General features: G+C 52.6%; 1 protein-coding gene across 2 annotated transcripts; it reads left to right on the plus strand.

Annotated features, from left to right (window-relative positions):
* Positions 1–3,686: 3,686 nt before the first annotated feature.
* On the plus strand, positions 3,687–23,474 carry LOC124469816 (protein bicaudal D homolog 1-like). 2 transcript variants are annotated; one of them, XM_047023320.1, is made up of 9 exons: positions 3,687–4,243; positions 9,974–10,186; positions 12,719–12,871; positions 13,016–13,486; positions 13,959–14,882; positions 14,969–15,163; positions 16,310–16,461; positions 16,844–17,054; positions 23,296–23,474. In XM_047023320.1, exons 1-9 carry the CDS (start codon positions 4,028–4,030, stop codon positions 23,341–23,343), a joined length of 2,583 nt encoding a protein of 860 aa, XP_046879276.1. In that variant the 5' UTR covers positions 3,687–4,027; the 3' UTR covers positions 23,344–23,474. The 2 variants fall into 2 exon arrangements, with proteins under 2 accessions (XP_046879276.1, XP_046879275.1); XM_047023319.1 differs by lacking the exon at positions 23,296–23,474 and having other exon boundaries at positions 3,911–4,243; positions 16,844–18,830.
* Positions 23,475–23,986: the final 512 nt, after the last annotated feature.

Here is a 23,986-nt window from a genome sequence, read left to right on the forward strand (position 1 = left end):
ATATCAGAAATCTGTGCAGCACAAAGTGAGCAGCCAAGTACACAAACACACAGAGCAGAGACCCCTCTATCTCCTGCAAGTCCTGACTCCTGACTCTGATCCCCCTTCCCTCTCTCCTTCTCTATCTCCTCCCTCTCTCCTTCTCTCCTTGCTCCCTCTTTCTTTCTTTACATCCTCCCTCTCCTCCCCCTATTTTCTCTCCTTCCACCCCAGGCCCCTCCTCCTCCTCATGCTACCACCCATCACTCTGTCTGACCCCAGGAAGGAACCTCAATCAGCAGCACCAGTCAAGGGAGGGTTCAGCACCACAGGTCTGAACATCTCAATCTGACAGCATTTCATATTCTTCTTCCTTCTAATAAATGTCTGGATCTTTCTTTCCAAATAAATTGATTCTTGTCTTGATCTTTCACACATCAGCCAGCCGACTCTCCCCTGTCTTCTCCTCTCCCCAGAGGTCCAGAGTGGGATTATAACCATCCAAAGCTCTGGATGAACAGATCAGCCTCATGTTGACAGAGGGGAGACACAGCTATGGATCAGTCTTGAGGAGAGGTGGAGCTCTTCCATCCAAAGCACTGGATGAACAGATCAGCCTCATGTTGACAGAGGGGAGACACAGCTATGGGTCAGTCTTGAGGAGAGGTGGAGCTCTTCCATCCAAAGCACTGGATGAACAGATCAGCCTCATGTTGACAGAGGGGAGACACAGCTATGGATCAGTCTTGAGGAGAGGTGGAGCTCTTCCATCCAAAGCACTGGATGAACAGATCAGCCTCATGTTGACAGAGGGGAGACACAGCTATGGGTCAGTCTTGAGGAGAGGTGGAGCTCTTCCATCCAAAGCTCTGGATGAACAGATCAGCCTCATGTTGACAGAGGGGAGACACAGCTATGGATCAGTCTTGAGGAGAGGTGGAGCTCTTCCATCCAAAGCACTGGATGAACAGATCAGCCTCATGTTGACAGAGGGGAGACACAGCTATGGATCAGTCTTGAGGAGAGGTGGAGCTCTTCCATCCAAAGCACTGGATGAACAGATCAGCCTCATGTTGACAGAGGGGAGACACAGCTATGGATCAGTCTTGAGGAGAGGTGGAGCTCTTCTTAATGAGTCTTCTTGTCCAGTGCTGGGATTGAGGGGGAGCTGGCAGCAGTGTGTACGCTGCTGTGAGGGACGTCGTTCCTTCATCTACACAGCGGTCATAATGGGAGGGGGAGCTGGCAGCAGTGTGTACGCTGCTGTGAGGGACGTTGTTCCTTCATCTACACAGCGGTCATAATGGGGGAACAACTTCATTAATCTTCCCCCCAATTGAATTAGCCTTTGTGATTACAGGATGGTTCCTGGAGGAACTCATTATACACAGACTAATGACAAGCTAGACAGGGACAAAACTGCATGATAACAACTGCACTCAGGATAAGATGGCGCTAAACTAACAAGGTAACCTAACTTGTCTTCAGATGTTGCATAACTGGTTTGTATCATTCTGAAGTTGTTATTTGACATGCTTTACAGTGGATCTCTGGTCTAGAGGACACCTTGGTGATAAAGGACACTTTTTAAGGTGTTTTGGGGAAATGTTTGAGAACAACATCAATCTTTAGCTTTTCCAACGTCAACATACTAGAGACGGCAAACCCTTGACAGACCCGAAGGACAGACAGAGAGCAAACACACACTCAGGCATGCACGCATTTACACACACACCACAAAACAAATTATACAGTAGGCATTAAATAATACATAGTAGATCCCTCTCTTCTCTCTCGTTTCATTTCCACTCTCTCTACTCCCCTTTCCTGTCTCTCCCTCTCTCCCTCTCTTTTAGATTCTCAGAATATAGTTGGGAGGGGGTTTGGGAGAAGATTCTTGTATTTGAAGCTCTTAACACAGAAACCCACTGGGACTAAAGACGAGAAATGAGAGTGAAGACCGGAGAGAGAGAGAGAGAGAGAGAGAGAGAGAGAGAGAGAGAGAGAGAGAGAGAGAGAGAGAGAGAGAGAGAGAGAGAGAGAGAGAGAGAGCAGGACGAGGAGAGGGAGAGAGGATTTGAAGTAGGAAATGATATGTATATATTTCATATATATATATCAATACCGAGAATGGGAAAGAGAGAGGTGGAAGGAAGAAGGGGAGAGAGGAGGAGGAGAGAAAGGAGAGGGAGAGAGGAAGAGGAGAGGGGGTGGAGGGAGGTAAAAGGGGGCAGAGAGGGGGAGAGAGGAAGAAGAGAGAGAGGAAGAGGAGAGGAAGAGGAGAGAGCAGGTGTGTTTTCTCATCAGAGGTAGTGTTGAGTACTGATGCAGGCTGAAGCAAACATCTTTATTAGACCACAGAGGGAGACTCAGCCTTAACCATGCTCTTTAATCTGGCCCTTCCTCCCTTTCTCCCTTCCTCTCTTCCTCCTTTCCTCTCTTCCTCCCTTCTTCTCTTCCACTCTTCCTCCCTTCCTCCCTCCTCCCTTCCATCTTCTCCTCTCCTCTCCGATCCCTCTCTTCTCTCTCATCCCTCTCTCCTCTCCTCTCCCATCCATCCCTTCCTCTTGTAGTGATGTTGGATATCTGGTGTTTGAGTGGCATGGGGGAGAGGAGAGATGGTGTAGGTAGGTCTTCAGGCAGGAGAGAGATGCAGGAGCAATGACCTAGTTTAACATCCTCCCGACCTCCCCCCCAACCCTCATTCATTCTGCACAGGTAGGTAGGAGGGTAGGTACCTTATTTATACCCATTGGGAAATCACGGGGCACAGGAGAGAAGGATGGGAGAGGAGAAATCTCAATCAAAGGTGGAGTGAGGATCATATCCCTGTCGTGACTAGTCATAGTGATTGATGACCGTCCAATCGCAGCACCTACTGTTTGAATATGCAATGATGCCATCTAGCGTATTTTCTGTGAACAACACCCCTCCCCTCCTTGGCTCCTTTTATAATGTGCTTGCCTGAAGTGTCTATGATACAGTCTGGCCGGGTGGGAGCGCTGTAGGCTAACTACACAGAGTTTAAAGCGGCAGAATAACATATAACATAATAAATATGACCTACGTATTTGGTTAGCTTTACAGCACAACTTATAGCAGAACTAGTTCAAGTGAACCATTTTATTGATATTGAATACTCATAAGAGAAGCGACAATAAATCAAATCAAACTTTATTTATTAAAATTTATAGCGCATTTAATACCAGGACAGGCAACACAATGCGCTTCAAAGTGGGGAGAAAGTGGTTGGGGAATACGAACAATATGTTTGAAACAAGGGAAGCAAAGAACCAGATCATCCACCTGCGCCAATATGGAGAGCTGCAAAAATTCGTCCCAGATCTCTGAAATGAGACGATCGAGCACTCTCCTTGAGAATGTGAAGCGCCAACATACTACAAAGCACACACATAGCATGAATGATACCCAGATAACACAGTTACTATAAGAAACATGAAATGTTATACAAACAACAATAAAAAATAAATTAATTATAAAATAAATAAATACATTTTACAATGAATGGTAAGCAAATATATGTGCATTAAGAGTATATGCATTACAAAACACACACACAATAATATATTTAATAGAACAGAACAGTTCAACTAGGCTATATCACATGGTTGTTTCTACATTGAAGCGTCAAGCGCCTCTCCCAGTGTGACAGATGATGACTTTACTGTGGGGGGCGGTGAGAACGGCTGTCTCTGGTACCGACGTCACCAACACAGAGATGGGAGAGAGTTGCGAGCACCGTGCTTCATGGCCGTAGGAAGAGATGGCGCCCGCATCCCGATGAATAAGCAGAAAAAGAAGAGGAAAAAGCAGGCGGGACGTTTAGCCGAGAGGGAAACTGCGCGCCACGAGCTTAGAACCACGAGAATGATCGCCGCGCTCTAAGGGGCTTCACGCGTTTCTCTCATGCGTTCTTAAACTCTGCTGGATCCACAGAAGGAGCGGGTTTGTTGTCTGCTACAGCTGTCTCATCCTCCGCCTCCCTGCACATCCGCAGGGACGAGGAGCGGAGTGTGGGAGAGGAGGGATGGCCGCCGGGGGGGGATGCGGGGACACGGTGGAGCAGTGCCGGGCGGAGGTGGAGAGGCTCAGCCGGGAGCTGGCAGAGGCCAACCGGGAGAAGGTCCGTGCCGCGGAATGCGGGCTTGTTGTCCTGGAGGAGAACCAGACTCTGAAGCAGCAGTACGCGGAACTGGAGGCAGAGCAGGAGGCGCTCAGGCTGGAGCTGGAACAGCTACAGGAGGTACAGCCGGATGCTTGTTCCGCATAACGCTCCGCCGCCCTTATGAAAGGCTCAGCGTCGGCACCGTCGGCGGGTGTTTGTAACATAAATGTGTTGGTGTCACATCCTCAACCTGGCCGCCGCCACAGCGTGCCTAGAGGATGGGTCGTATTTGGGAAGGGCCGCATCACCCGGCAACCATGGAGACACAGGCCTCCTAGAGAGAGGGAGGGAGGTGCAGAGAAAGAGGGAGGGAGGGAGGGAGGGAGGGAGGAAGGGGAGAGAGAGAGTGAGGGTGAGTGAGGAGGGAGAGAGAGAGAGAGAGAGGGAGGGAGAGTGAGGAAGGAGAGAGAAGGAGGGAGAGAGAGTGAGGGAGGAGGAGGGAGAGAGAGAGAGAGAGAGAGAGAGAGAGAGAGAGAGAGAGAGAGAGAGAGAGAGAGAGAGGGGGGTGTTCTGTTGTTCTGTGCTGCTACAGGGAGGGAGTGAAGTAACCTGATGCTCTGCACCAGACAGACCAGGTCTTCTCTGTGTGGGTCTGTGTTTTGGTGCAATGGAGTTGAACATGTCTTAATAAGAATATTTAAGTTTATACTAGCAAAGAATTGGACACATTGAAATATTTTTTTTTTTTAAATAGAATGATGACACAGCAGCAGATCAGTAGATGACACAGCAGATCAGTGGTCTATTGGGCTGTTACCCTGCTAACTAGGAAGATGAGCTGATGTCCAAACAGGATCTATGTGACTGATGGAACAGAGAAGCAGAGGCGTCTGGCAGGGTTCAGACGGGACATTCACATCCTCAGCAGGTGCCTGTTGCCAAAGCAACAGAGACACATAGTGCATGTAGACAGTACATTACAACATCAAGGATCAGAAGAGCGTAGTTTTAACAGTATGTTGGTGATCTGACACCTCCCTCCTCCACCTCCCTCCTTCACCTCCCTCCTCCTCCTCCACCTCCCTCCTCCTCCTCCACCTGCCTCCTCCTCCTCCTCCACCTCCCTCCTCCTCCTCCCTCCTCCTCCTCCACCTCCCTCCTCCTCCCTCCTCCTCCTCCCTCCTCCTCCACCTCCCTCCTCTTCCTCCACCTGCCTCCTCCACCTCCATCCTCCACCTCTCCCTGATGGTGCTCCATGTTCCTCTTCCTCTGGTCTCAGTGACATCACAATAACATCACAGCTCCTATTGGTCCCTGTTGCTCTATCAGGCTGCTGAGAAACTACCTTCACGGGATATGTTGTTTCTGCTGCACTGGATGATGTAAAACTGTAACTGAGATGGGTGGGTCAGATGGCTGAGCCAAATCGGGCTAGTAATCAGATGGTTGCCGGTTCGATTCCTGGCCGTGCAAAATTAAGTTGAATTTTCTTAAAATACTGGGACATTATAGACTATGTAGGCACGCCACGGATTAAAAGGCTTGGTAGTCAAAGCTAGGTAGACCCAGAGCCATGTAAAAAGAGAGTTGGGACACTTCCACAGACTTCCATTGTAATCGAAGAAGGCAGAAGTAAGCGTGTCATTTGCGACCTATAGTCCCAAACATTGTATTTTGCAACGTTCAACCCGATTAATGTTCAGTGTTACGAATCAAGTTAGCTGTTTTGAAAATAGTTTTAAAAGTAATGCAGTGATTTGATCAATTTACCAGCAACTTGCTTTGTAACACTGAACATTAATGGCTTAGTTTGTGAAAGACCCAGAAAGACACACATTTCCGACGAGGCAAAATCACAGACAATTTTGGAATCCCTGCCGGACGCATTTTTTAGGTCTCGAAAAGAGGACGTGTCCGGGTAAAAGAGGACGTCTGGTCATCCAAATTTCATATAACCAGTTTTATTTAAACTGTATTGTAACACATAGATTGTTATATTCTACATGCACATCTGATTAGAGCTAGCAACAATGAATTGCAGATTAAGGGGTCCCCTATCGTCCAGCTAGCTGTCGACGCTCGGCAGGAATTTCAGGTCCACTCACTAAACCAAACTTGACCCTCTCACTAGACATATTGCATAATAAAATGTTTTATTGAATGTAATTGGTTGCCTTGTATATTCTGTTTTATTTACCAAACTCCTTTCTTGTCTTAAAATGAGCTTGTGTGAGCTACAATATGGTAGCTAGCATAGCCATTTCTAGCTCTGCTTCACAATATTGCTGCCTAGTGTTATGAGTTAATGTGATACATACATTTTCATAAAGTATCAGACATATACATAATACAACACACCAGTAACCAATTGATATTATGTGTTAATATACCGAAAATGTCAGTAAATCGAGATGCTGCTACTGTCTGTCCCATTGAAAACCATTAAAACGGGTTGCCAGCAGTGTTTTTTTGCAAGGTACTTGAACCAAGTGATCACGTGTCGGCGAGATCAGAGAGTGTTGTAGCTCTTTTTATATGGCTCTGGCCCATTGGTTGCGAATCGTCGCTCGCGCGTCATTATGCTATGTTCACATCGTGCAGTCGCGAGTCCGTCACTTGCTTTCAATGTGAAATCAATGGTATGCTTCACTTCATCGCGCTGTTGTTCGTGTATTGACAACAAATTGTCACTCGCGCACTGTGCTCGTATATTATTTTTCAAGTTCGCACATACCTATTTTTAGGCGCAAATGCGAGTGAAATGCTAGCACTGTAGAGCCCTGACTATACAAGTAAGATTTGATTTTAATTAGCCTACATTTTCAGAAAGCTTACCAGTTCTTTTCACAGGTCGATATCTCCAGTATTACACAGTCTGCCAACCTGGTGCTCTGAAACCATTAGCTAATTGAATGACTCTGATTGGTTGTTCCAATCTAATAACCAATGGTTATTGTGCAGGAAGTGCTCCTGTCAGGGTTGCCTGTGCAGGAGCCAGATACCACAGCTAGATGATGATGAGCTGCTCTACAGCAGCAGGATTCTATTGAACATCAAGTCTACATCCTTATGTTGTCATGGTTTCCTTCTCATTAAAACACATCCAGCAGAAGGTTCAGTTATGGTGGATGTTGGCTTGTTTATAAGACGTGTGATGTGTGTATGGGTGAGTGTGTGTATGGGTGGGTGTGTGAGTGTGTGAGTGTGTGTGTATGGGTGTGTGTGTGTATGGGTGAGTGTGTGTATGGGTGGGTGTGTGAGTGTATGAGTGTGTGTGTATGGGTGTGTGTGTGTATAGGTAGGTGTGTGAGTGTATGAGTGTGTGTGTATGGGTGTGTGTGTGTATGGGTGGGTGTGTGAGTGTATGAGTGTGTGTGTATGGGTGTGTGTGTGTATGGGTAGGTGTTTGTGTATGGTGTGTGTTTTGGTTTTCCCCCAGAGAGCTGGTGTTTGGTGTGACCTGAGTGAAGGGGTTTCAGGAAGGAACAGTTGTGAGGGGGAAGGGTGTGTCAGATGCGCGCAGCATCCAGTTTTGTGAGGGGGAGGGGTTTGTTGTTTGAGCGGGGCACCGGGTGATGAAACATTCAGGATATGCATTAGCACTGCTGCTAGGCTAAAAACAGCCCAGACTGCACTCAGGGGGCATGATTGTGATGTCATAGACACAGAGCCAATGGAACGTCATTTCAGGGGGAAGTTAGCATTGACCAGGCAGACAGACAGACAGACAGACAGACAGACAGACAGACAGACAGACAGACAGACAGACAGGTAGGCAGGCAGGCAGGCAGGCAGGCAGGCAGGCAGGCAGGCAGGCAGGCAGGCAGGCAGGCGGCGGGCAGACAGACAGACAGACAGACAGACAGACAGACAGACAGGCAGGCAGGCAGGCAGGCAGGCAGGCAGGCAGGCAGGCAGGCAGGCAGGCAGGCAGGCAGTAAGGTGAATAATTCACAAAAGATTACATCATGGCTCGAGCAGCATTAACCATCTGAGTCACAGTGGAGCGCAGACTGTTCGCCAAGAAGATGGTAGAAAGAGCGATTAAAAGTGTTTATCCCTGTTCCTCCATAATATAATAACTGTGTGTGTGAGTGTGTGTGTATGTGTGTGTGTGTGTGAGAGTAAGTGGTGTAGGGGAGAACTGGAGGACGGGGGGAGGAGGGCCGGAAGGGGAGATAGAGTAAGGGAGACACATATATCTTGTAAATTGGGTGAAAGGGCATGATGCTGTGCTAGCTAACTGTGAGATGTCTATGTGTGTGAGTGTAGGTGTGTGTGTGTCAGCTACTACACCCTGTGGTGGGGTGACCCTGTGAGAGAGCATTACTACACCCTGTGGTGGGGTGACCCTGTGAGAGAGCATTACTACACCCTGTGGTGGGGTGACCCTGTGAGAGAGCATTACTACACCCTGTGGTGGGGTGACCCTGTGAGAGAGCATTACTACACTCTGTGGTGGGGTGACCCTGTGAGAGAGCATTACTACACCCTGTGGTGGGGTGACCCTGTGAGAGAGGGATAGTATTCTAGAACAGACTGCAGAACACCCAGGGGGAGAGGAGAGATGGAGGGATGGAGGGATGGAGGGATGGAGGGATTAATGGAGAAGAAAGAGAAACAGTGTGAAAGTGCTCATGAAAGCCAACAGTATCATTCATCTCTGAGGCCCCATGTTGTCCTTCTCCATCTCTCTCTATATTAGGGTTCTATCAGGCTACCGATCGATCTCTGTTTTGGACATGGATTAAGAACACACACACGCACACCTACACACACATCTACACAAATGCACACCTACACACACAAATCTGAGCTAGGTCTGGTATTGTTTTCTTGCTGCCATTAGGATGTTTCCTGGAAGAGCTGATCAATACATCAAACACACAATATCACACTGATGTCATCCTGTATCTCTCTCTTTCCCTCTACTTCTTTCTTTCTCCCTCCCTCTGTCTACACACACTCACACACTCTCTCCCTCCCTCTGTCTACACACACTCACACACTCTCTCCCTCCCTCTGTCTACACACACTCACACACTCTCTCCCTCGCTCTGTCTACACACACTCACACACTCTCTCCCTCCCTCTGCCTACACACACTCACACACTCTCTCCCTCCCTCTGTCTACACACACTCACACACTCTCTCCCTCCCTCTGCCTACACACACTCACACACTCTCTCCCTCCCTCTGCCTACACACACACGCTCCCTCTTTCTGTCTTTCTCAGTTTGGGCCTGGTCCTTTCTCAGTTTGGGCCTGGTCCTTTCTCAGTTTGGGCCTGGTCAGTTTGGGCCTGGCCCTTTCCGGCTGGGCTAACTGAAAGGAAGGCTGGCCTTGCAAGGGGTTAATCCCCCCCCCCCTCCCCCAACTAGGATTGTCTAACTTAGACTGTATCTCAGTGGGGAAGACAATATATGCTAACTTAGACTGTATCTCTTTGGGGAAGATAGGACATGCTAACTTAGACTGTGTCTCTATGGGGAAGAGAGGAGATGCTAACTTAGACTGTATCTCTGTGGGGAAGAGAGGAGATGTTAACTTAGACTGTATCTATATGGGGAAGAGAGGATATGCTAACTTAGACTGAATCTATATGGGAAAGAGAGAAGATGCTAACTTAGACTGTATCTATATGGGAAAGAGAAGATATGCTAACTTAGACTGTATATCTATGGGGAAGAGAGGAGATGCTAACTTAGACTGTATCTATATGGGGAAGAGAGGAGATGCTAACTTAGACTGTATCTATATGGGAAAGAGAGGATATGCTAACTTAGACTGTATCTATATGGGAAAGAGAGGATATGCTAAGCCACTGAACTGTTCCCTAGTGATGGTGGGTGTTGTGTGTGCCCCAGGCGTTCTGCCAGGCCTGCTCCACCCAGCGCAAGGTGGCAGCAGACGGGGAGAGCACGGAGGAGTCCCTGCTGCAGGAGTCAGCCAGCAAGGAGGCCTTCTACATGAGCCGTCTGCTGGAGCTGCAGGCCCAGCTCAAGCACTGCCGAGCTAAAGCCTCCAGCACCCTGGCGGACAACCAGCACCTGGGAACACTGCTGCAGGACCTGCGTGAGGTGGGGGGGATCTGAACCAGGAGCTAGGAGAGGTGGGGAGGATCTGAACCAGGAGCTAGGAGAGGTGGGGGGGATCTGAACCAGGAGCTAGGAGAGGTGGGGGGGATCTGAACCAGGAGCTAGGAGAGGTGGGGGGGATCTGAACCAGGAGCTAGGAGAGGTGGGGGGGATCTGAACCAGGAGCTAGGAGAGGTGGGGAGGATCTGAACCAGGAGCTAGGAGAGGTGGGGAGGACCTGAACCAGGAGCTAGGAGAGGTGGGGGGGATCTGAACCAGGAGCTAGGAGAGGTGGGGAGGACCTGAACCAGGAGCTAGGAGAGGTGGGGGGGATCTGAACCAGGAGCTAGGAGAGGTGGGGGGGATCTGAACCAGGAGCTAGGAGAGGTGGGGGGGACCTGAACCAGGAGCTAGGAGAGGTGGGGGGGATCTGAACCAGGAGCTAGGAGAGGTGGGGGGGACCTGAACCAGGAGCTAGGAGAGGTGGGGGGGATCTGAACCAGGAGCTAGGAGAGGTGGGGGGGACCTGAACCAGGAGCTAGGAGAGGTGGGGGGGACCTGAACCAGGAGCTAGGAGAGGTGGGGGGGACCTGAACCAGGAGCTAGGAGAGGTGGGGGGGATCTGAACCAGGAGCTAGGAGAGGTGGGGGGGATCTGAACCAGGAGCTAGGAGAGGTGGGGGGGACCTGAACCAGGAGCTAGGAGAGGTGGGGGGGACCTGAACCAGGAGCTAGGAGAGGTGGGGAGGATCTGAACCAGGAGCTGGGAGAGGTGGGGAGGATCTGAACCAGGAGCTAGGAGAGGTGGGGGGGATCTGAACCAGGAGCTAGGAGAGGTGGGGGGGACCTGAACCAGGAGCTAGGAGAGGTGGGGGGGACCTGAACCAGGAGCTAGGAGAGGTGGGGAGGATCTGAACCAGGAGCTAGGAGAGGTGGGGAGGATCTGAACCAGGAGCTAGGAGAGGTGGGGGGGATCTGAACCAGGAGCTAGGAGAGGTGGGGAGGATCTGAACCAGGAGCTAGGAGAGGTGGGGAGGATCTGAACCAGGAGCTAGGAGAGGTGGGGAGGATCTGCACCAGGAGCTAGGAGAGGTGGGGAGGATCTGAACCAGGAGCTAGGAGAGGTGGGGAGGATCTGAACCAGGAGCTAGGAGAGGGGGGGAGGATCTGAACCAGGAGCTAGGAGAGGTGGGGAGGATCTGAACCAGGAGCTAGGAGAGGTGGGGGGGATCTGAACCAGGAGCTAGGAGAGGTGGGGGGGACCTGAACCAGGAGCTAGGAGAGGTGGGGGGGACCTGAACCAGGAGCTAGGAGAGGTGGGGAGGATCTGAACCAGGAGCTAGGAGAGGTGGGGAGGATCTGAACCAGGAGCTAGGAGAGGTGGGGAGGATCTGAACCAGGAGCTAGGAGAGGGGGGGAGGATCTGAACCAGGAGCTAGGAGAGGTGGGGAGGATCTGAACCAGGAGCTAGGAGAGGTGGGGAGGACCTGAACCAGGAGCTAGGAGAGGTGGGGAGGATCTGAACCAGGAGCTAGGAGAGGTGGGGAGGATCTGAACCAGGAGCTAGGAGAGGTGGGGAGGATCTGAACCAGGAGCTAGGAGAGGTGGGGGGGATCTGAACCAGGAGCTAGGAGAGGTGGGGAGGATCTGAACCAGGAGCTAGGAGAGGTGGGGAGGATCTGAACCAGGAGCTAGGAGAGGTGGGGAGGATCTGCACCAGGAGCTAGGAGAGGTGGGGAGGATCTGAACCAGGAGCTAGGAGAGGTGGGGAGGATCTGAACCAGGAGCTAGGAGAGGGGGGGAGGATCTGAACCAGGAGCTAGGAGAGGTGGGGAGGATCTGAACCAGGAGCTAGGAGAGGTGGGGAGGACCTGAACCAGGAGCTAGGAGAGGTGGGGAGGATCTGAACCAGGAGCTAGGAGAGGTGGGGAGGATCTGAACCAGGAGCTAGGAGAGGTGGGGAGGATCTGAACCAGGAGCTAGGAGAGGTGGGGAGGATCTGAACCAGGAGCTAGGAGAGGGGGGGAGGACCTGAACCAGGAGCTAGGAGAGGTGGGGAGGACCTGAACCAGGAGCTAGGAGAGGTGGGGAGGACCTGAACCAGGAGCTAGGAGAGGTGGGGAGGATCTGAACCAGGAGCTAGGAGAGGTGGGGAGGATCTGAACCAGGAGCTAGGAGAGGGGGGGAGGACCTGAACCAGGAGCTAGGAGAGGTGGGGAGGATCTGAACCAGGAGCTAGGAGAGGGGGGGAGGATCTGAACCAGGAGCTAGGAGAGGTGGGGAGGATCTGAACCAGGAGCTAGGAGAGGGGGGGAGGATCTGAACCAGGAGCTAGGAGAGGTGGGGAGGATCTGAACCAGGAGCTAGGAGAGGGGGGGAGGACCTGAACCAGGAGCTAGGAGAGGTGGGGGGACAGTGAGGTTTGTGTATGTATGTGGACAGACCTGTAACTGTTTGTGTTCTAGAGTAATGAGATGGTGTGTGTATGTGTGTATGGTGTGTGTGTGTATGGTGTGTGTGTATGGTGTGCGTGCAGAGTAAGGAGATGCTGGAGTTGCAGAGGAGCAGGGGGAGGGAGGAGTTGAGAGAGTACAAGTTCAGAGAAGCTCGACTGCTGCAGGACTACAGCGAGCTGGAGGAGGAGAACATCTCCCTGCAGAAGCTGGTGTCCACACTCAGACAGAACCAGGTACACACACACACCCTGACAGAACCAGGTACACACACACACCTTGGACAGAACCAGGCCCACACACACACTGCCTACACATGTATCTCATCAACAATAAACAACATTAATAATGCACATCCTCTTCTCTCTTCTTCTCTCCAGGTGGAGTTTGAAGGTCTGAAACACGAGATCAAAGTTCTGGAGGAGGAGACGGAAGTCCTGAGGAGCCAACTGGAGGACGCGCTGCGTCTGAAGGACATCTCCGATAGCCAATTGGAGGAAGCGCTGGACTCGCTGAAAAGCGAGCGTGAGCAGAAGAATCACCTCCGCAAGGAGCTGGTGCATCACCTGAGCATCTGTGATGTCACCTACACAGGGTCTGCCCACCTGGCCTTCACCTCCGCCCCGCCCAGCGGCACTGCCACGCCCACATCCATTCAGTCTCCTAGCAACGAGGAGCCGGTGCGGTGCAACGGACATCTCCATGGCAACGCAGTGACGGGCTGCAGCGGGTCGTTGCCCAGAGCCAATGGGGAGTGTCGAGCAGCGGGGCGCAGAGGGGAGGGCGGGGCCGACCTGTTCAGTGAGATGAATATGACGGAGATTCAGAAGCTGAAGCAACAACTGATGGAGGTATGTGGGGTTAACAACTACCTCTCTGTCTCACTATCACTCTCTGACTCTCTGTGTATGTCTTTATCAATATCTATCTCTCTCGCTTTCTTTCTCTCTCCATACCTCTTTCTATATCTCTATCCTAAATAATGTGTGTGTGTGTGTTTGTGTGTGTGAGAAAGCATGTGTGTTTGTGGGATGCTGTTGTCCCTCCCTCCCTCCGGCTTCTGTAATTAGCCAGGCCACAGGAAGAGCTTTGTTTTATCCTCTGACACTGGATCCAGAAGCAGGACTAGGACTAGGACTAGGACGAGGGCTAGGGCTAGGGCTACGAGCAGGGCTAGGGTCAGTAAGAGGGCTAAGACTAGGGCTGGGGCTAGGGCTGGGGCTTTGAACTTGACCAACTCCAGGAGTAGGACCAAGCCCAGGACTGAGGCTAGGGCTTTACCCTGGCCTAACCCTGGCCCGGTGCTGTGTGCGCCCCCTACAGGTGGAGTGTGAGAAGGCAGGGCTGTTGAGCAGCCTGCAGGAGAGCCAGACCCAGCTGCAGCACACACAGAGTGCCTTGGCTCAGCAGCACGAGAGGGCCCTCCGCCTCAGCCAGAGAGTCACAGCACTCAGACGCCTGCACCGTGAAGCCCACCTCGCCCACCAGGCCCATCCAGACTCAAAGACCCAGCTCCACCGTGAGACCCTCATGGAGCAGGGTGGGGAGGAGGAGGAGGAAGAGGAGGTGTCCAGAGTGTTCCCCCACCACACCCCGGGCCTGGAGATCCTGCAGTGTAAGTATCGCGTGGCGGTGACTGAGGTGGTGGAGCTGAAGGCAGAGCTGCGAGGGCTCCGAGAGCAGCAGGCCTTGCAGGAGCGAACCCGGGGCCTGGTGCGCCGCCACAGCCTGGAGGAGAAGGTGGACCGGCTGGAGGACGAGCTGAAGGAGGCGCGGGGGCGAGCGGGGGAGAGTCAGGCGGCGCTGGGCGCGGCACAGGATGAGCTGGTGATGTTCAGTGAGGAGCTGGCCCAGCTCTACCACCACGTGTGCCTCTGCAACAACGAGACGCCCAACCGCGTCATGCTCGACTACTACCGGCAGGGCCGCGGTCCGAGGGCCGGACTGGGCGGGCCCAAGGGGGCGGCGGCTGATGATGACAGCAGGGTCCTGCTCACGCCGCGATTGGCCCGGAGGCTTGCCGCTGTTGTCGCAGCAACCGGCTCGTCGGGGGAGTCGCGGAGCCCCTCTGAGTCGCCGTCCAAGGAGGGGGGGAGGGAAGGGGGGAAGACTCCTCCTACCGGCTCCCCCAGCATCAGTGCCTCTTCATCTTCATCTTCATCATCTTCACCCGCTCTGGAGACAGCTGGAGACCTGCGCAGAGAACCCATGAACATCTACAACCTCAACGCCATCATCAAAGAACAGGTATGAGTGTGTGTAAGTGTGTGTGTGTTGGTGTGTGTGTGTGTGTTTGTAAATAATGGTGTTTGTACCTGCCGTGTGTCCCCCAGGTGCGCCACCTTCAGAGGGCGGTGGACCGGGCGCTGCAGCTGTCCCGGCAGAGAGCAGCGGCCAGGGAGCTGGCGCCTCTGCTGGACAAGGACAAGGACAGCTGCCTGGAGGAGATCCTCAAGCTGAAGGCTCTGCTTAGCACCAAGAGAGAGCAGGTGGCTACCCTGCGCCTCGTCCTCAAGGCCAACAAGCAGGTGAACCTGGGAGGACTGGAGGACTGGGAGGACTGGGAGACTGGGAGGACTGGAGGACTGGGAGACTGGAGGACTGGAGGACTGGGGGACTGAGAGAAAGGGGGACTGGGAGACTGGAGGACTGGAGGACTGGGAGAACGGGGGACTAGGAGACTGGAGGACTGGGAGAGTGGAGGACTGGGAGACTGGGAGACTTGAGGACTGGAAGACTGGAGGACTGGGAGACTGGAGGACTGGAGGACTGGGAGACTGGGGGACTGGGAGACTGGGAGACTGGAGGACTGGGAGACTGGAGGACTGGGAGACTGGAGGACTGGAGGACTGGAGGACTGGAGGACTGGAGGACTGGGAGACTGGAGGACTGGGAGACTGGGAGACTGGAGGACTGGGAGACTGGAGGACTGGGAGACTGGAGGACTGGGAGACTGGACGACTGGAGGACTGGAAGACTGGAGGACTGGGAGACTGGAGGACTGGGAGACTGGAGGACTGGAGGACTGGGAGACTGGGAGACTGGAGGACTGGAGGACTGGGAGACTGGAGGACTGGGAGACTGGAGGACTGGGAGACTGGGAGACTGGAGGACTGGGAGACTGGAGGACTGGAAGACTGGAAGACTGGAGGACTGGAGGACTGGGAGACTGGGAGACTGGAGGACTGGGAGACTGGAGGACTGGAGGACTGGGGGACTGGAGGACTGGGAGACTGGGAGACTGGAGGACTGGGAGACTGGAGGACTGGAAGACTGGAGGACTGGGAGACTGGGAGACTGGAGGACTGGGAGACTGGAGGACTGGGAGACTGGACGACTGGGAGACTGGAGGACTGGGAGACTGGAGGACTGGGAGACTGGAGGACTGGAGGACTGGGAGACTGGAGGACTGGGAGACTGGAGGACTGGGAGGACTGGGAGTCTGGAGGACTGGGAGACTGGAGGAGTGGAGACTGGAGGACTGGGAGACTGGAGGACTGGGAGACTGGAGGACTGGGAGACTAGAGAACTGGTTTAAATGGGACATTAGAGGACTGGGGGACCTGGGGGGGGGGGTTGGAGGACTGAGACTGTGTGCCCCCAGGTGGTGTGGACCGTGTTGTTGTATTTCCTGGTTTGATGTTAAGATTTTGTGTTTGCTGTTTCTCTCGCAGACAGCCGAGGGTGCTCTGGCCAACCTGAAGAGTAAGTACGAGAACGAAAAGGCAATGGTGACGGACACCATGACCAAGCTGAGGAACGAGCTGAAGGCCTTAAAGGAGGACGCTGCCACATTCTCCTCACTGCGCGCCATGTTCGCCACCACGTACGATACACCAAAAGAATTCGCTCGCGCGCTATGCGCACTCGCATTAAGCTTGGAATTTCTTAACTAGCATCACATCAGGCACAGAATTTGCATGCATTAGCAGGGCGCCCGCTGTGGTGGCGTATACGGGACTAGTTCTGGTGGGCCGGTCTGGATCAAAGTCCATGCAGGGCCTATTTTGACTCCCAGTCCGTCCCTGCTCTTGAGCACTTGAGCACTTGAGGTAACACCTGCCAGTTAACACCTCACCCCAGATGTAACCTCCCCTCTCCCCCAGGTGTGACCAGTATATGACCTCCCCTCTCCCCCAGGTGTGACCAGTATATGACCTCCCCTCTCCCCCAGGTGTGACCAGTATATGACCTCCCCTCTCCCCCAGGTGTGACCAGTATATGATCCGTCTGGATGAGATGCAGAGGCAGCTGACAGCAGCGGAGGATGAGAAGAAGACCCTGAACTCGCTGCTCCGCATGGCCATCCAGCAGAAGCTGGCTCTGACGCAGCGCCTGGAGGACCTGGCGTTCGACCAGGAGCTGAGCCACCGCTCCCCAGGGGGTAAGGGCCCTCGGCCCCGGACCAGCACCCCTAAAGTAAGTCACCCAGCCTCTGCCTCAGCCCCTTCCCCCGGCCTCTCCGATGCCCCACTCAGTCCAGTGACTACAGCCCCTGCCTCCCTGACCCTGGCTTTCACCTCCTCCACCCCGCCTGCACCCCCCTCGCCCCCCCGCCCCTGCCCCCTCCCCAGCCCGTCCTCCAGAGCCTCCACCGCTCACTCCATCCCAGGGAGCCCTCCCGCCTTGGAGGCCCCCTCCTCGCCCCCCTCCTCCCCCACCTCTTCCCCCCGGCGTCTGGCTCAGAGCCTGGGAACACAGGGGGGCCAGGAGGCTGGGGTCCGGGGGGGCCAGGAGGCTGGGGTCCGGGGGGACCAAGGGGCCCAGACCCTCCTGGTGGACAGCATGAGTGTAGACCACTCCCACCTTCCTCGTTGCTCGGCCGTGTCCAGAATATTTTCCCCTGACACCCGGTCATCCCCCACTCGCCCCGCCCTGCCAGGCTCCGCCCCCTCATCCCCGTATCGCTCGCCCCTGCTGACGCGGAGATCCGCCTGGAGCTCCTCCTCCAGGACACGCCCCCTTGCCAGCCTATCACGCCCCTCGTACTCCTCCTCCTCCTCCTATGCCTCCTCTTCCTCCTACCATAGTCCCTCCTCCTTCTACAGTCCCTCTTCATTCTACAGTCACTCCAACAGCTACAGCCCTCTCTACCCCCGTTACTATAGCTACCATAGACCTCCTCACTGACAGCAAACCATATATATCCCAGTAACCCCTTTTACTAGACTATAACTCTCATCTACCATCTCATTAATGAAACTGTGTTCCCATAACCCCTCAATTGACATTAAACTTCAACACCCACCTACTCTTTCACTGATGAAACTACAGTTCCTATAATCCCTCAATTGACATTAAACTACAACTGGCATCAGCCTTCTCTCTGGCGATGGGACTCACAGAGAGGATGACAGACTGGTTTCCTGTTTGCTATTTCCTGTGCCTGGGCCTGTGGGCGGAAATTCTTTGTGACTTTGCTCAGGGATTTGACACAAGGAGCACAAGAGGCCCTGTCCTGCGAGGTGCTAACCCTCCAGGACACTCCGACTGGGACAGACTGACCTGACGTAGAGACAAGCAACTGGGAGGAGAGAGAGCATGCTAGACTCCCCCAGGACACAGGACAGACTTTACACTGGTCCTTTTCACATTGGACTGATATCACTACAGATCTGCTACTTGAATATATCCAGTCCCATTATTGTCTGTTTTGAAATAATATTACACACAGCACTGTAACCAAATGTCCTTCACTCAAGTATGCAGAGCTTGATACAAGGTATTGATATGTGTAGTTTGCAACTGTTCATATATGTGGATGTTGTTGGACTTACAACGCTTCTATTGAACACTAAACTCACCATTGTACTGCATCACTCTATCTAAGCCTCTATTACCACCTTGTGGACCTATTTGTTACTGTCATGATCATGGTCCATAGTCCAACAGTGATATTGTTCTCAACTGCTCAAAATAGCTTTTTTTTCTTGTGTCTTTTCCTGAAAGGCGGGGGAAGAAGGTTATTTCATCCTGTTCAGACCCCCCTGCCTCATATCAGTATCAGATGTAGTGTGAGCTCCCCCGAGGGCTGGGAGGGGTATTGCGCCCAGCCTCAGGGGAGACAAGCTCTACTCTCAGGGAATGTGACACACATCTACAGGAACAACGAGGTACTGTAGTTAGCTACAACCACCACAGGTCAGCTGTGAACATGTGCCTGCTCAGTGCACTGCAGTACCCAGACAGGCTGACAGGGGGAGCATGCTGCAGTACCCAGACAGGCTGACAGGGGGAGCATGCTGCAGTACCCAGACAGGCTGACAGGGGGAGCATGCTGCAGTACCCAGACAGGCTGACAGGGGGAGCATGCTGCAGTACCCAGACAGGCTGACAGGGGGAGCATGCTGCAGTACCCAAGACACTTTTTCTCACACACACATTCTTCTTCTTCATGTTGCTCTAATGGTTTTGATCTTTGATGTAGTTTTGCCCCAGTAAAGTTCATTCTGGGGAAGCTTATGGGTGACTATAGAGTGCCGTCTGCACTGGCCTCACGGGTTGGTTTGATGTTTCTGTGGCAATGGGCTGCTGCTGTTCACGTCACTTTCATGCCACATGAAAATAATGTTCTGAAACATCTGTTCTTTTTTTGGTCAGACAGACTGTCCATTTCCTCCCCTCCTCTTCTCTGTCTTTTTCGCACCCCCTCATCTCCCCTCTCCCCCTTCTCTCCTCATGTCTCCCCTCCTCTCCTATCTCTCTCCCCCTCCTCTCCTCATGTCTCCCCTCCTGTCCTATCTCTCCTCCCCTCCATGAGACGGTAACAGAAGGGATCCTCACAGCACCAGAGACAGTATCAGTGACAGTATTGTATTCTGCTGCACTGCCATAAGGCCAGAGCACATTTGACAGGTTAAATCATGAAAACCATTTGTTCATGGCTGTGTTGGACAGATCTGGCTGTGTTGGACAGATCTAGCTGGCTGGTGATTGATCTCCAGGTGATTGATCTCCAAGTGATTGGTCTCCAGGTGATTGATTTCTGGGGGATTGGTCTCCAGGTGATTGATCTCTGGGGGATTGGTCTCCAGGTGATTGGTCTCCAGGTGATTGGTCTCTGGTCTCCAGGTGATTGATCTCCAGGTGATTGATCTCCAAGTGACTGATCTATGGTTTCCAGGTGATTGATCTCCAGGTGATTGATCTTCAGGTGATTGGTCTCCAGGAGATTGATCTCTGGTCTTCAGGTGATTGGTCTTCAGGTGATTGGTCTCCAGGTGATTGGTCTCCAGGTGTCTCTGTCTGGGCCAAGCAGTGGCGGTCCTAGCACATTTGCCGCCCAAGGCGAGTTTTTCACTTACACCCCCCCCCCCCCGGACGAAGAAATCATGTGCCGCCCCCTACCCCCCTGGCCGCCCCAACACAGTACACGGAACGAGTGACACGAGCACAATCGCAATACTTTTTTTGGGCCAGAGGGGGCGCCAAACACACACATTGCGGAAAATGCCGCCCCCTCTCTGCGGAAAACCGCCCTTGGGGCCAGGGGGGAGAGAGATGATGCAGGGTTGCCACAAATGTACTTGAGAAACTGATGATTCGGCTAATTTGGTTATGTGTGTGTGTGGAACAGATAAAATGGTAGTTGTGTGGTTGGCTTATGGTTAACAGGAAATGAACCAGTTTAAATTCCTCTCTGTGACACCCCACCACACACACACCACACTCACACACACAAAGCACATCGCACTCACACACACAGCACACACACACTTTAGAATCATCACCCAGTTTTCTTTACTTCCAACATAAGTTCATGTTACTGGGATCTAAAATGTTTCTGGATCCTGTCAGGTGCAGCTGTGCCCTCCTGTCAGGTGCAGCTGTGCCCCCCTGTCAGGTGCAGCTGTGCCCTCCTGTCAGGTGCAGCTGTGCCCTCCTGTCAGGTGCAGCTTGGATGCAAGCTTAGCGCCCCCATCCCTCATTGGCAGCAGAAACAACCACACTACTGCTCAGAGACAACGTATTTGTATTTGAACTCATTGAATAAATGTACGAAAAAAGCCAGTCTCTCTCTCTGCTCTCGTGTCCCCCTCCCCTCCTCGTGCCCCCCTCCCCTCCTCGTGCCCCCCTTGCCTCCTCTTGTCCCCCTCCTCATGCCCCCCTCCTCGTGCCCCCCTCCCATCCTTATGTCCCCCTCCTCATGCCCCCCTCCTCATGCCCCTCTCCTCGTGTCCCCCTCCTCGTGTCCCCCTCCTCGTGTCCCCCTCCTCGTGCCCCCCTCCTTGTGCCCCCCTCCTCGTGTCCCCCTCCTCGTGTCCCCCTCCTCGTGCCCCCCTCCCCTCCTCGTGTCCCCAGGTCTGTCAAGAACCTCACTTCAGAACGTATTAGCTTGTTAGCTCACTAGCTCGTTAGCCCGTTAGCCTTTTAGCCTCAGAGCCATCTGTATGCATGTGTTCTATTCCAGCTTGTCTGGATCTGTGTGGTCACACCATACACACTGTACATGCACACTGTACATACACAATGTGAATACCATGTATAAACCTGTTGTTTTGATCTGTGTGCGTGTGGTCCTTCTCTCTCCTATCAATGAAGGGTTTGTTTGGCATTGGTTATCCAAGTGGTTAACCATAGACAGGGATAAGTCAAGGTTAAGTCTCTTTGTTTAGATTGACATGTGTTAGCATCAGACAGCCAGCTTCCTCACTGCAGCTTCATAGGGCAGTTTACTTCCTGGTGAGCCAGCCTATGAGCAGATGCGTAGAGGTGTGGCATTCCGCCCCATAGAGGTGACACAGGAAGGGCTCTTGTCATGGCAGAGGAGCTATCTTACCTAAACCATTTTAAGGCCTATTCCTTAAAGCCAGTTTATAAGCCAGGCTTATGTCAGTTAGTCAGACTCATTTCTAGTTCATTTGGTTCCATAAAGCCAGCTCAACGTAGTTCAAACTCAGTTACTATGGCAACTTATGCTTTGAAACTAGCCTGGTACGGGGCAGGCTAAAGGCCGATTTATACATCTCCGACTCCGTTACGGACAGACTCACGCACGAGTCGGACGGATTGGTTGAATTTATACTACTCCGACGGCTCTGCATGCTGAAAACAATTCACCGCCAGAACAGTAGATGGCGCTGCACTGCGATGCTAGCTAGGTTATCGAAAAGTCGGAGCAAATTTACAAATGAGCCGTTTCATCAATAAAATAAGCACATTTTCAGCAACTACAACTATTTTAATTCAGATGCTGATTTACATGTACTGTTTATCTGAAATATGAATTGTAAAAACGTACAACAATGGCGGTCAAAGGATTCTGTTCTCTTGTTGGTCACGGCAACCCCGCCCCCTCCCCTGACGCAAGCGGTTCTTAATACAGACCAATCACAGCCAAGGGGTATCCGTAAAATGACGGACTGACGGACGGAGAGTCAGGAAAATCAGGAGGTGCACGTAGAGCTCTCCAAGGGATTCGGAGAGGGCACGGAGAGGGAGTTCCTTGACGGAGCGTTCCCTGTGTGCGTGTCCGTAAAAACGCAGAAGTATAAATTAGCCTTAACTGTCAGGCTTGGACCATGTTGTTGCTTAACCAGACGTTCCTGTAACACTGACCCAATGGGAAAACAATGATTTACCACGGACATTCTCATTTTCTCATTCTCCCTCAGTTCAATATGTAGGCTACATTTATAGAAAATCTACATAAATACATGATAAATGATTTCAGAATGATACAAACATACATAGCCAACGTTAAACGTATGGCTATATGGTAGTTTGTGATTTCAAATGTTTAGGCATCAGGCATTTAGAACTATATCGCAATCTAAATGATCCCAGTATAACTATCATAGCTCCATAATTGTTAACAGTAGCCTACAATTGCAAAACAAACCTAAATCCATACATCAATCCTTCATTTTCTCAACACAAAAAAACATGTCAAAAGGTTAGGCTACTGGATAATGTCTTGATAAATAGTAGGCTATTCATACAACAATGTCAAAAAAGTCAATTTAATGTGTTTAGAGGTTGTCTGTTTTTTTTATTCAATGAAGTAAAGGTCTATAAAAAAGGACCTCGACCTACGTAGCCTATCGTTCACGTCAATCATGGCGTGTCGTTTTATTTAGATGAAATAGTGTATGAGGAAGCTGCTTAAAGGGAACGTTCTTTCTGGAAGAAGTCACGTGGCCGTGTGCATTGCGTTTTACCATGATGGATCGTATAATCCATGTTCTACCTCTCGGGCTGCTTAAGAATAGGGTGCACGGCAATTAGCTTGACTACTTAAATCTGACTTGAATTAGTAGGAGTGCGTGGGCCTTTATGGAACTGCTTTAGCCCCGTTTGACTTGTTAAACTAATTCTAGTCAGGTTTGGGAATTTAAGTCCAGTTTTTTTGAGCGGCCTTTATGGAACAGGCCTCTTACAAGCCATCTTACCTGGACAAGATTCCAAAACATTCTCAATTAACAGCAACTCCCCTGTTGCTAAGCAAGTCAGCATTTAGTTGTTGTTTTTCTTCTATGACTGCTTGAAGTGAGCTGCAGCTAGCAAGGGCGGGACTACAGCCGTTAGGGCGGAGCTCCACCACACAGTCATGAGGGAGGGAGGAGCTATAGGTGATAAGGGCAGGGCAAAAGTGAGTGTCTCTGTGCCAGTCTAACAGGCCAGTGTCTCTGTGCCAGTCTAACGGGCCAGTGTCTCGTAGATCGTCAGCAGTCTTCTGCCCCAGTGTCGGCGGTTTCCTCCCAGCTAACGAGGGAGCGGAGCCTCCCTGCTAACGAGGGGGCGGAGCCTCCCTGCTAACAAGGTACACTACCACTACTGCTGAGAACAACACCATCATCGAGATATACAGTTCAACGTTCCACACATTTAGTGTTGAGAGTGTGTCATGTGTTCCCTCCCCACCTCTTTCTCTCCCCTCCTCACTCCACCCTCCTCTCTCCTCCCCTCCTCTCTCCACCCCTCCTCTCTCCACCCCTCCTCTTCTCTCTCCACCCCTCCCTCCATTCCTCTCCTTTCCACAGATGATGCCTCTCCAGCAGCTCTGAGCTACATGTCCTAGAAGCACCAGCTCCCCTCCAGTGCCTCCCCCCTGTGGCCCCCCTTCCCCCTGGCCCCTGTGGCCCCCCTTCCCCCTAGCCCCTGTGGCCCCCCTGCCCCCTGGCCCCTGTGGCCCCCCTTCCCCCTAGCCCCTGTGGCCCCCCTGCCCCCTAGCCCCTGTGGCTCCCCTTCCCCCTGGCCCCTGTGGCCCCCCTGCCCCCTAGCCCCTGTGGCCCCCCTTCCCCCTGGCCCCTGTGGCCCCCCTGCCCCCTAGCCCCTGTGGCACCCCTGCCCCCTGGCCCCTGTGGCCCCCCTCCCCCCTGGCCCCTGTGGCCCCCCTGGTCCCCATGCCC

This window comes from Hypomesus transpacificus, chromosome 7 (assembly GCF_021917145.1).
Source record: "Hypomesus transpacificus isolate Combined female chromosome 7, fHypTra1, whole genome shotgun sequence".
Taxonomy (NCBI): Eukaryota; Metazoa; Chordata; class Actinopteri; order Osmeriformes; family Osmeridae; genus Hypomesus; species Hypomesus transpacificus.